Here is a 12,676-nt window from a genome sequence, read left to right as displayed (position 1 = left end):
TCTGGGCAGCTACTTCTTTGGACTCTCTGGAACATTGCAGCCAAGGAGAGGGGCAGGCATTACTTCTGACACAGGAAAGTGAGTTAAGAGACTTGTTACTGCTCTGGCCGTGTTATCCCTCACCTCTGTTCATATTCAGCACAGTAGTGGCCACCTGATCCATTCTGTTCTACTTTCTGATTCCCCTGGTTAGACTGTACCTAGTCTGTCCAAGGTCCTTCTGGTGTAATCCTGTTTATTCGAGTAGCAATGGAGATTTTAATGAACTCCCAAATATGCTGGGGTTCTTACTAGTTTAATTCACTAGGCCATTTTAGTTAACCTGGTGAGCAAGAAATACTATTTCTGTTCTCTTACATTTGAGTACAAGTTGTCAGCCACAGAGACATTTTTAAAGCTTTCAAAAGTGTCAGTGATAACCCCGTTGTGTCAGCTTTCAGATTGGCCAGACTCTGATTTTCCACAGCCTTTTGCAATGGTAAGCAAAATAGCATGTATTTTTTAATAACAGTGCATTCCCAAATATGATGCATTTAAAAATAAACACATTTTCAATCTAAAAAGTCAAACTGGGATCCCAAATCATCCAGGAAGCTCCACACATCATGCACATGAATAGTCTTGCACTTGAACCAAAATCAGCCTATGAGTACAGTGATCTGCATGCAGAAATGTTTGCTGGTGCTGCATCTAAGTGATAAGCTCTTTTGTAACAAGGAGGTGGATAAGGGGGAAGGGGCAGAAGGGACAAAGAGAATAAATGCAAACCTTGAGCCCAAAGCAGAAATGTTCTGACTGAAGGATGGAAAAAGTTGCACGCAGATGACTTTACTGAAGTGTGTCACCCAAACAGTCTTTAAGGGTGTTCAGTATTTTTAATATCATTATTTTAAAATCCCAGTAAATAGTTTTTTGCATGTTTTCACCTAATATTTTGCGTTACTCTCCAACTTCTCTGTTGCATCTGAAGAGCACAACAGAATCTTTGTGAAACGCCTATCACCTCAGAACCATGTTTGCTGTGCACTTCTCTATTACTGTGAAACTTTGGCAGATGCACTCAACAGCATGCAAAGAGGCAAAGTCTCACCCTTAACATGACACCGTTTCAACATCCACTTTCACCGGGTTATGGAAGTATTTTCCAGTGTTTGACAACAAACATGACAGAAGGGCACAGCAAAATTCACCCCTAACTTTCTTTTAAGAACAAAATCACGTTTAGGAAGCACCTTCAGACTTTTAGTGCACTGTGTAACAAAAGGCATTCTCTTTCTGCTGTTAGAAACTTGTTTGAAACTGGTGTACATGTTTCTGTAGAAACAAAGCTGTGCCTCAGCACTTTAGGAAAACCACAGGGACTGTCTTGTGTCAGAACATTTCAGTTTTACATGTGCTGCAGCTCTAGTGGGTTTTTATTTTGCGCATGTTTCACTCAGTTAAAATCTTCTTATCAAATGCAGAAGGATAACACACATTTCTTCCTGTTACAAAATAAAGGCACAAACATCAATCATCTCAAATCACTGACATTCACCCAGAAATAAAAACAAATATGCTCTGTAACATTTCTCTGCTATTATCTGTTGAGAAACACTGTCGCCCTTTCTACCGAGTACCGGAACATGGCTGCCCTCACAGGAATGTAAACTTGGCATTAACCCTGGCAGATTCCCACTCCCTGCCCTCTCTCATTTAACATTAACTCACTCCTATACTGTTATCACAAGGTAAAGGTCATAGCTTTATTTACACAATACAGCACTATGCAAATGGTCATTAAACAAGAAAATCTTGCACCAAACAAACATGAGGCAAAAAAACAATGCTGACCCCGCTAACGGGAACTCCCCCTGGAAGTACCTTGTCATTCCCCATATGAGGTCAATGGTGCTAGTCTATCCTTCTAAATATTAACTGCCCGCCACTGCTTCTCCACATACCCAACTCCCACACAAGAGCCAACTAAGGTCTTTCTTATGTTCCAAACCCAGGAGAAATTTAGAAAGCATTCTACTGTTGGCAAGACCGCATGGTTCATATCCTATTCCCACAGCCTTTACTCATCCTTCCACAGCTGGAAACCTTGTCAAAGGCTCTCCTATACGACAGCAGCCTTTAGCACAATACATAAGCTGGGCAGATGGCAGGGTGGACTCCCTCGGTCCGAATGCCAGAAGCCTGGGAACCAGCCCTCCTTCCTGCTTCTCATCTCCCTCAGCCCCGTTTCTCTCCACCCCAGCCCACTGCCTTTTCCTGCGGGGAAGACATCCTGCTTGTTTATGCATTTCATGACTGCTGGCCTGCCTACATCCAGCAAGAAAGAGTGCAAAGAGGGCAGAAGGCCACCGAGTAAAATCCCACCAGAGCTCATGTTCAGTTCGGAAACTGGAGCAGAGCACAGCATGGTTCGAGCCCAGGGTGCAAACCCAGCCAGGAGCACTGATCAGGCGGCGCAGCTTGGGCAGCAGTCCCCAGGGACACTGGGACTCAGACACACACACGTGCTGCAGCACAATTCACTCCTCGCTTCTGGCTTTTACTGAAGGTGATGGAAATAGCTTGTTGCTTACTTGCTCCAGAAGCGAACTGTAACTTCTCTGTTGCAGGCTCCTGCAACGGGTAGTTTATGTGGGGAAGGGCTTGAGTTCAGGACAGTCCCATGCTTAGGTCTGAATATGTTACATGAGGGTCCAAGGTCTTTCTTGCCCTCCTTCATGGACCATAGCTCAAGCACCAATTTAGACTGTTTAGACTTGCAATAAGATGATATTTACATACTTAAAAGCAAATTTAAGCCAAAATGTTCTATGTCTAGTTTTGTACTTTAAAAGCAAAATAAGAAAAAGGATGGGGGGGAGGACAATTTTATTTGGCTGCTGCCACTCAGAAATAACACAGTAAGGTAACTTGGGAGAATGATGACTTTTAACATGTTAACCACTGACCATGCAACATTTTCATCAGTGTAAATATAACTCCTTGCCACTCTGCCAAGGTTGCACTGAATCATACAACCGCCAGTGAAGTCAGACTTTCTAAATAGTCTTATTTCACATATAAACACACTAATGAAAGTGCTTTTCATTTTAGGTAGTAGCTCATTCCGAAACACTAGTGTGTGTTGCCCTGATAAATGGGAATGCTGGGAAAACTGATCATCCAAAGAAAAATTCAGTTAGTGTTCAAACAAGTTGCTAGGATATTTGTGTACGGAAAAAGCCCAGAGGTATTCAAGGATTTGCATCAGCATATTTATATTCACATTGTCTTCAATTCAGTGTTAATATATCCTTCATCACGACCAACATATTAATTGCAGAGTGCACAGAAAGCTGCAACAAGTTACAGGCTGGATTATTATTTCATACTGCAGAAGAACATGATATTATTTCATACTGCAGAAGAACATGATGACCCTCCGTTATGAATGAGGACTCCCCCATGTCCAGGTGCTCTGTGATTTGAAGGCAACATCTCACAGACCTTACATTTGAAACCAAAAGAATGAGTTAACCCACAGAAGGTGACATTAATTTCCCAGGTAAGGCATTTTTCATCCTCTCAGGTGAACCGTAGCTGTGTACGTAGTTTCCTTCTTTCGTATTTCAGACAGAGCAGCCCTTTAATCACCTGAATGGTCTTGGAGCACACCAGAAATCACACAACAGACATGCAACTACTGGCCCTTCAGGTCTTCACTGAAACAAGGGTTGTAGCTCACACAGTTATTCCCTAAATCATATAAGAACTGGGGACACCAGCATTTACGATAATGAAGCAGTACCCCATTCTAGTGCTGGTGTCCAAGCCTGGGGAGACACCAGCTCTTTGTATGTATTTCAGTTCAGAGTGGGCCCACTTGAGTCACCTCACTTGAACTCCTACAACAAGAGACAGAAACACCCACCGGATACTCCCGTCCTCAGCCTAACAACTGCGGGTGAAACAAGAACACGTAACATTTACACAGGTCTGCAAAAAGTGCACGGGGACAATACGCCAGTACAAGAGGGGAATATGGAACTGGCAGTTTCTATACCCTGTTTGTTGCAACTTCTCTACATGACGACATACATTAAGCTGACAATGACTGACTTCAAACACAATAAACTCCAGGGACAGGTGACAGTGAACATAGTCCACAACCTTTCATCACCGAGTTCAAAGTGCAGCTCAGCTCACAGGCAAAACAAGATTCATAGTCTAGCCCTGAATTCCTGAGGCTTGCAGACATTTTTTTAAAGCAGTGCAATTGCATAACTCAAACAACAACTGCCAGAAGCTGCGACTGAAACTTCTCTAGTGTCTGATTGACTACTTGTATTATCAGGCCCCAGCTTGACATGTGCCCAAATAGCTGAACGCCAGATGAGAGGGAAGGTGGCAGGGATAATGCAAATATTTTTATCAAGTTGCTGAAGTGTTTTTGACACAACAACAGTAACATTATACCCTGAACAATGCCACACTGGGAATTATCCTGAAGTTTATCTATCCTACAAAATGCATTTAGCAACAGCAGCATCTTTATATGAAAACTGTGAGGTTCACCTTTCTTTCCAACATAAACTCGATAAACAGAAGAAAGGTATGTTATTCCAGTGAGCACACAGATAACTGGACAAGTCAGGGAACAAGTGCTGGGCCAGCTGCAAAGATGTAACTTACAGAAGAATTTCTTCTGCCAAACAGGAGTTCGCTTTCTCTTTGAACTTGAGGGGAAATGAGGATAAACTAGTTATTATAAAAGACGATCATTTAGTATCATCATAGTGCTTTCTAAAAATCTAACCAACAAGCCAAAGCATGAGCTAAAGCTAGTTATTTACTTCCAAAAATATAACTGTGTTTAGCTCCAAACAAATACTTCCACATACACGGCTGAAAAAAGATCAGAAGGTATAGCAGCTATTTTGAAACCTGCATTCCCATCAAACATCTTAGTTTATTTATATATTCCCCACTTTCCTTGAAGTATTGCCCACACAAGCAGCATTTCCCCCTTTGGAGAATAACCATTAATTTCACACCACAGTGTTTTTTCTAGGGATATAATTACACAGAAGACAAGTATTCTTTATTAAAATATCTGAAGGCATGTTAGGTAGTTATGACTGGTCGTTATTCAGAAGCATAGGTTTTCTTTTCTCTCCCCCCCCCCCTTTCCTTTCCTTGTTTGCCAGCTAGCGAGAGCTTTGCACTTGTAAAGGAGTGACTTGATCCTAATGCATTTTTAATGCTGTAATAAATGATGCAGCAAGGTATGGAATAAGGCTGAAACTCTTCTGTGCAAGACAGACAACTATTCTAACACATGCCTGACATCAACAAATGCATTCTCTCAGGGCCTGGCACACTATGAATGACATTTTCTTATGGGTAATTCTTTTAAAATAATCTCTAACTGCTTCCTTCTACTTGTATTTTATATAGTAACTGGGATATACATTCTACCAACAGTTGAAGCTCCTATTATCCCCCAGTTGGGCAAATGAGCTATTCTTATGGACATAACTACGTCCAGACCGAAAAGCCTGTGTCAAAGCAGAATACAACTAAATGTGTTCCTAGTGGTGTTCCTGTTGCCTTTTTTAATTTCTCCTCTCATCCTAGAACTCATATAACTTTTATCTTTTGCCTCTCTGATAATCACCCACTAAAACACGCCATTAACAACTTTAAGTTTTACTACAGCATGCCAAAGTCATGTCAGCAACGTCTCTGAATCAGGATTTGATAGCATCTGACACAGTTTAAATTACCACACATTTTCTCATCAGAATGACACTTCTCTTGGGATTGAAGCATTTTGATGGTAAAACGTCACAGAAAGAACGCAGGCACATGAAGCAATTCAATGCAGTTAAAAGCCAGCACACAGCAGAAGCTACATATAAGACAAGAGAAAAGAGGGAGAAAAGAGAAAGAGAGGAGAGCAAGAAGATGTGTGTTGAAGGACAGCAGCAGCAAAGGAAGAGGCAGAATGAATGCACATTCATATAAAGAAGGGGAAGGGAATTTTACCAATTCTTTCTTGTCAGATCACAGAAATCCCTAATGCTAATTACAAAGTATCTAAACTCGTTTCCAGGAAGAGGAAATTAGCGCAAATCTTTTTAAGGAAACAAAATACTTCACTTCTTAAAGTACCAATCTTGTCTGTTTCCTATATGATGGATACCTGTAAAATCTAAAGTTGCCATGTTCTACTAGCTAAACGTACAAATACATATCTTTGGAAATAAATGCAGATAACGAATAGGAAATGTGATATAAGTAGCAAAGGTAAGAAATGCGTTGGATTTTCAGCACTTGAAAACAAACCTATGCAAAGTGGTAGGGCTGAAAGTCCAACCCAGTATGCAAACATCATACTGGTGTTGTTAAAAGATGGAGATTAAGAGCTGTAGCTAGCAAAATAGTTTTCAAAAGAAAATTGGATTTCGGACTGAAAGACCGCGTTCTCAGAGATTTTTTTTTGCTTGGAAGATGCAATATCCTGCTGCTTGCTATGTCTCTGGAAAGGAGACTCCTCCTCTGAGAAGTTTCCTTTTGAATCCAGTTGGTGGGAAAGCCAATGGCTTCTGTAGAAGTTACCATTCAGTCCTGGTTACTAAACATCTAGAATTCATCTCTTTCGATTTCTAGTACTCAGTCTGAATCTAGGGATGTGGCAAATTCCACATTCTCATCTTGATGTTTCTGCCCAAGAAATCTGAGACTGCATGTCCCTGAGACGACTATCCCAAATCAAACCTGATAAACTGAAAGAAGGTGAGAAGAGCAAGAGAATATGAGAACTCAGATCCACAGCACTCAGAATTTTTAGTGGACAGGACAGAAATGCATCACAAACCCTGTAAAGCATGCTGCTTGTGAAAGCCCAAATTTATCACAAGCAATGACAGGCTGCTAAAAAACAAATAAAAAGAGAGAGGAAGGGTGAAATGACAAGATAAAGGACTTAAACACATTAACATCAGAGTGAAAATTTTCAAAGTGATTCCTTACATTTAATAATAAAAGCTTATCCCTAAATCATTCTTCACTACAGTGCAACAATATGCACTTTCGTGTGTATGTGTGCATGGGTGTTGAAGATTAGCGATCTGGGTGGGGGTGGAGGGTGGAGCGAGGTTCAAATAGATGCAGGGCACTTGCAAGCAAATCAAAATTGCCTGCAAAGAGCCGCTTCCTGCTGGTGACTAAGCCTTCACCCAAACAGTCAAGAGGAAGGGGCATAAGTAAAGCATTGCAAACGACCATCCCGACTGTATCCAAGTGGAGACAACTAGGACAAACAAACTCAGGAAGGGGCAGGGAGTTAGAAACCAAGAGGAAATCTATGGCACAGAGAGGAAAGTGAAGAGATTGCGCCGATCCGCAGAGAGGTCACCTCTGGGTCTCACTGTGCCAAGCTTTTTCAAAACCGCTTTATTTGGACTATAATACAAAACTGGCACACACAGCTGGCGGCTGCTGCAGAGGCTATTCAAATGTTAACATTCTCCATGATAAACAGCCAAAAAAGGTTCTATGTAAGCAAATTGGAACAAACAACTAATCTAAATCTGGTTGCTAAGAGACAGAGGATTTCAGCCAAAACCAGCCCGAAGCTTCAAGAATACTTTATTTTTGATCAAAAAAAGTACCTGTAGATGACGCCATGTTGGTGAAGAAACATGAGTGCTGATGTGACCTCTGCTGCATAAAAGCGGGATCGAGGTTCGTCAAATTTGCGTGAGCGCTGGATTTGAAACATTAGGTCTCCTCCATTTACATATTCCATGACGAAAAAGAGGCGGTCCTGAAATTAATTAAACAGTGCTATTTAGCTAATTTCTTTTAGCAACACAAAGGACTGCTTGAAGCTACACTTCAGGCGACTGGAGCACTTACGTCAAGAAATGAAAGAAACAAATGTTACAATCCTGAAAAGGGAAAAGCTGACAACCAAAATCCCCCAAATCTACAGAAAACAAGACAAGAGCCTCAAAGTGAGAAAAGAGAAGAAAAGGGAATAGAATCAAAGTGTAGTAATAAGCAACACAGACATAAATCTTCTCACATCAACAAATACAGATGGAATTATAATCAATTTTATATAATAATGGAGATACTTAAATGATGCCGCTTCTTTTAAAGTTTAGCCATAACAATGAAGAGATAAAGTCAATTCTGCTAACTCCTGCCAGGCTGCTAGGTGAATTTCAGGCTCTTTTTTTCTTCTCTTATCTTCTACCAGCTACTTTGTCTGCAAAGCATCTTTCTCAAATTATGTAAAAACAAACTAGGATTGCTAAACGATAGAAACCAGTGCTGCCAATCTCAAACACTCACACAGGACTTTCCGAATTGCCTCACCTCTCATAACGCAATAAAATAATTACATTATTAAAATACTTATCAGGTTACTTTTATTTTTGTCTGATGCATATCACTTCCAAGTTTAAGATTTCGAGCTTATTTCTATGACAAAGCACTAGAAATGAAATTTACTTGAGAACGGGAACCGATTCTCAGGCAATCACCCCATTTTGGTGTGTTTCAGAGGAAAGAACCTCAAAAGTAACACTCAGGGAAATAGTCAGAATTGAGAACATCAGTAAATTAAGTGTGTGCTTGGCATCTTGAACCATTTATGGTCTAAACTGGCAATGTAGGTAAAGACAGAAGCAAAGAAATGACACCTCCACTTGATATAATTTATATCCTATTTTTTGTAAATGTTTCTTATGAATTTGCGTAGTTTTCTCTCATCTGTAGTAACAGCTCTAAACTGTCAGCTCTTTGCCCATTCACCCTTGGTTTGAAGCTGAATTTACATTATTTCTTTACCGTAAATCATCTCCATCTATACGCACATGAGTTTAGACAGAGAAGGAGGTAATTCTCATGTGACATGTAGAACAGATCTGTGCATATTCTCCTCACTTATGTGACACAAGCATTTCATTCTCTGCTCACACAGTACACTGGTGCGTAATCATGGGACTTCACCAAAAGAAGCCCCAGCTTTCACATTACACTGCAGCTAGGCTGCAGCTCATGGTGTCTGGTGTGCTGGGTTGAAGAAAAGGAGACAAGATGCAACACTGCTTTGGACAAACAAAAGCAATCAAAGATGGAAGTCAATTAACCTCCTTCAAGTGAATCCAAGCCTGCAGATTACATAGTTTATATATATGAGTCCAGAAATTCATAAATGCTTGCCATTTGTCTTTAATCATCTACTCTGCAGTTTGATTCAAGGCACAACACTTAAAAATAACCTTAAACTTAAGCGTGTGCATTAATCCTGCTCATTAAGTGCCTAAATGTTATACTTATCAGGGATGTTTCCTGGAGGAGGCTAGAAATGTTTGGCTGACTTTTTGCTGATTACAGAAAGAGGATGCAGGAAAAAAAAGCCCTGAGCCTTTCCCCCCATATCTTGGGAACACAGAGACTGCCAGACTGGATCAAATTCAGGATTCAGGTGGACTGGCATTCTTGGTAAAACACTGCTAACAACTTTGGCACATTTCACAACATTTTTCTTACCATTCCCTACTAAGGAAAACCTTGTGCAGAGCAGCATCAAAGCTTCTGGCTGTATCGTACACTCAAAAGAGCATGTCTTCAGAGCCATGCCTTTGTCCTTTTTGCAATGCTCAGTGCTACTGATGACAAACATTCAAAATCATAGCACAGATCTCTTGACATTAGTGTAGGCTTTGAATATAACCTTTGCAACACCCCTAAGAAGATACAGACATTGTCCTTTGTTACAGAATGAGTATTTCTGAAGAGCAGTTTGGGTACAAGTGTCCCTTTGCAGCACAGGCCGGGGAGTGCCTGACAAACATTTGGCTAAAGGAGCTTCTCCTAATGCTTGTTGAAATTGAACCTTACAGTGCTATTTTAACCTTTACAAAGTCAACAGTCTCGATGTGAGTAGGCACAGCCAGGAAAAGGAAAGTGCAGGTCCCATTCTCCTGCGCAGCCATACTCATTCTCAACATTGCTAGCTTTCTGCTGCACCCGAATCACAAATATAAAGCAAACAATGCTGATGCAAAGTAATTGTGCGGAGTCTTGCAACTGTGATTCCTTGTCCTGGGTTCAGCAGTAGCAGTCATTTTTCTCCTTCTTGGTAGCTGGTGCAGTGCTGTCAGAAAAATCATATAATTATGATGAAAGAATTATGTCATCAATTGCCTTCCCTGCTTTAGAATAAAATCTTAATGGCGATCCTCAACTTGCCACTGAGCTGAGTGCTGCTGCTCCCAACAGTCATATCACCACTCTGCCAACTGCTAGGGATGGTGCAAAACCCCTTCCCCCCCCCCCAAACAATGTAAAAAGGATGGTTGACACGATTGCATAGATCAGGGCCATTTCCTAACACATCATGATATACACTGTATCATTTTTATATTAAATACTCTATAATCAAAGCAGAACCAATGTTTTTTTGTGACACTCACCAAATGACTAATTCCTGATTCTAAATATCAGGAACTGTTTATAGCGAAAACTTCAGGACCTTTTACTTTGGGTTCAGTCCTTTTTAGAACATTTCCAGTTTAGCCAACCAAAAATTTAACCTGGATTGTTCAGCAGAATGTCTTGTCATTAGACAGGATGAATGAAAGCCTTAGGAGCAGCTCCATTCCCAGAGCCGGAGAGTGCTAATTCTCCTACACTCTTTCACGTCTTCCTTATTATGCACATGCTGTTCTCAGTTGGAAGGGGTATTTCTGGCAGATTCTGCAGTAGTTGACTACCTCTTCAAAAGTATACCTACTAAAACCAGAATTAACAGCTCAGTGATTGAAATTGCTCTGTTGTTGCATTTCTGTGCTACACACGGGTATTTTGAGTTACTTTTCCAGCTTTCACTATTGCACATTTTCAGCTTCCAGTGAGAATTCACAGGTAGGAAAAAAAATCTGAAGGTTCTGTTCTGTTTGTAGTGAGTCTCGGAAAGGGGTTGATTTTGAGAGAAGAAAAAGACTGATTCGCACCCACTACATGCATATGCACAGCAGGCCAGAGTTTCAGCATTAGAAGTTGCCATCTCTTCTATGAAATACATTCAGTCCCTATGAAGATTGCTTTCTTAAAACCACTCTCTGGTCTTTTTTTGGTCAGGACACTGACATGATCAGCTGTGACTCAAGTTTATGTGAAAAGAGGATGCAAGAGACTAGAGAATATTTTATGAATATGAGCTGAGATTGGTTAAGTTCATTTTCCTCCTGTTTCCCAGAACCTCAGCAACAACAGACACACTACTTCCCCCCCCCCCATCTTTCATTACAAATTAGTGATCAAAATAGAGGTTCCTAACCCTCTGCATATTTCCTTTCTATCATAATGTAAGCATACAACCAGAGTGACCCAATGAGACCTCTGACCTCAGTTCAGAGAGGATTTACTCCTCAAACAGTAATTGTGAAATAACTGCATGCTGCCTGATACATGCATCTCACTATGTGTGTCACCAGGGTATCATATTGAAGTGGGGAACATAAAGGGACTGCTCTAAAGGATTATACACTAAGGGACAACACAGCATTTACTCAGTTAAAAAAGAGATACAAGGTATGACTCTATCATTGATGGTGTTCCAAGAGAAAATTGAATGGGTTTGGTTTGGACTGCATTATTTTTGGACTCCGTTTTCATAACATTTGAGAAGTATGTTTTGATGAACAAAATAAATGTAAAGCAGTCCTGGGAACTCTTTAATTATATAAACTGAAATAAAAGGCAAAATCACAAACAAAGACTTTCGATTAATCCTCTCTTGGCATCTATAAAGCAAAAAAGAAGTACTGCAAAGTAAACTAATATGTTTTCTGAGGTAATTAGTTTCTTTACAGGGTTTATTTTAGCCCTTAATCATACCTGCTTTTCCTTGAATTTCTCAAAAGGTATGGTTGAATGAGAATACTTAAGGTAATAAATGGAAAGAAAAACAGAGCAGAGAGCATGGGTAAGAGATTTTAAAAGCAAAGGGGGCATGAAATAAACTGGCTAGAAGTCAAGACAAAAAAAGTTCAACTTCGTCCTGTATTTCCCTAGTATTTTCTGACTATAAATTTAACTACTACCCTGGAATGCTTAACTGTCTGTCTTAACATCTCTGTCATTCCAGTCTCACCTCTTGATTTTTTTAAGTGAGATAGTCTCCTGCATGCTTTGTGTCTTCATCAAAACGGGACTCCAAAAGCAACTTCTTGTCTAGTCTCTCCCTATCACTATCTGGAGTTCACTTGTCACTCAAACTAGAAATCTGGTTTCATCTTTTCTCTGATCCCACTCTTTTGGCTGTGCCTCAATTTCATTTTTCATCCTCCTTGACATTCAAAATAGCTCTACAGTAAATACTACAAACCAATCCTTCATTCTTTCTTCTGATTATTACCAGAGCCTTCCTTCTTCAAAACCATTCTCTGACTTTTAGTTTTATTTACATACTTTTTGTTAACATCACCCTATATATTATGTGCACTCTATGCCAGTTTATATTCTTTTTTTTGTAGACATTATTTCACTGGATAGAGCTTCTACCTTTTGTTTCTGCTACAATAATGTACATGCTTTTTATCTGGAAAAGAGAGGGCAATTTCCAAAAACATCAATAGTAATAAGCTCTCAGGATGTAACAGACTCAGTTTTCGTG

General features: G+C 40.2%; 1 protein-coding gene across 3 annotated transcripts in view; it reads right to left on the bottom strand.

Moving 5' to 3' along the window:
- The window catches only part of PRKCE (protein kinase C epsilon), a 285,725-nt gene that overhangs the window by 43,748 nt on the left and 229,301 nt on the right, over positions 1–12,676 (bottom strand). For all 3 annotated transcript variants that reach the window (XM_061367216.1, XM_061367215.1, XM_061367214.1), the window contains exon 11: positions 7,656–7,810. In XM_061367216.1, coding sequence (XP_061223200.1) covers positions 7,656–7,810 — 155 coding nt within the window. The remainder of the gene's footprint in view (positions 1–7,655; positions 7,811–12,676) is intronic.

Source organism: Neopsephotus bourkii, unplaced genomic scaffold (assembly GCF_033783945.1).
Source record: "Neopsephotus bourkii isolate Nb327-2 ecotype Australia unplaced genomic scaffold, CSIRO-AGI_Nbou_v1 NB_1373, whole genome shotgun sequence".
Classification (NCBI taxonomy): Eukaryota; Metazoa; Chordata; class Aves; order Psittaciformes; family Psittacidae; genus Neopsephotus; species Neopsephotus bourkii.
Note: the sequence above shows the minus strand (reverse complement) of the source record. Positions and strands in the feature narration are given on the sequence as shown.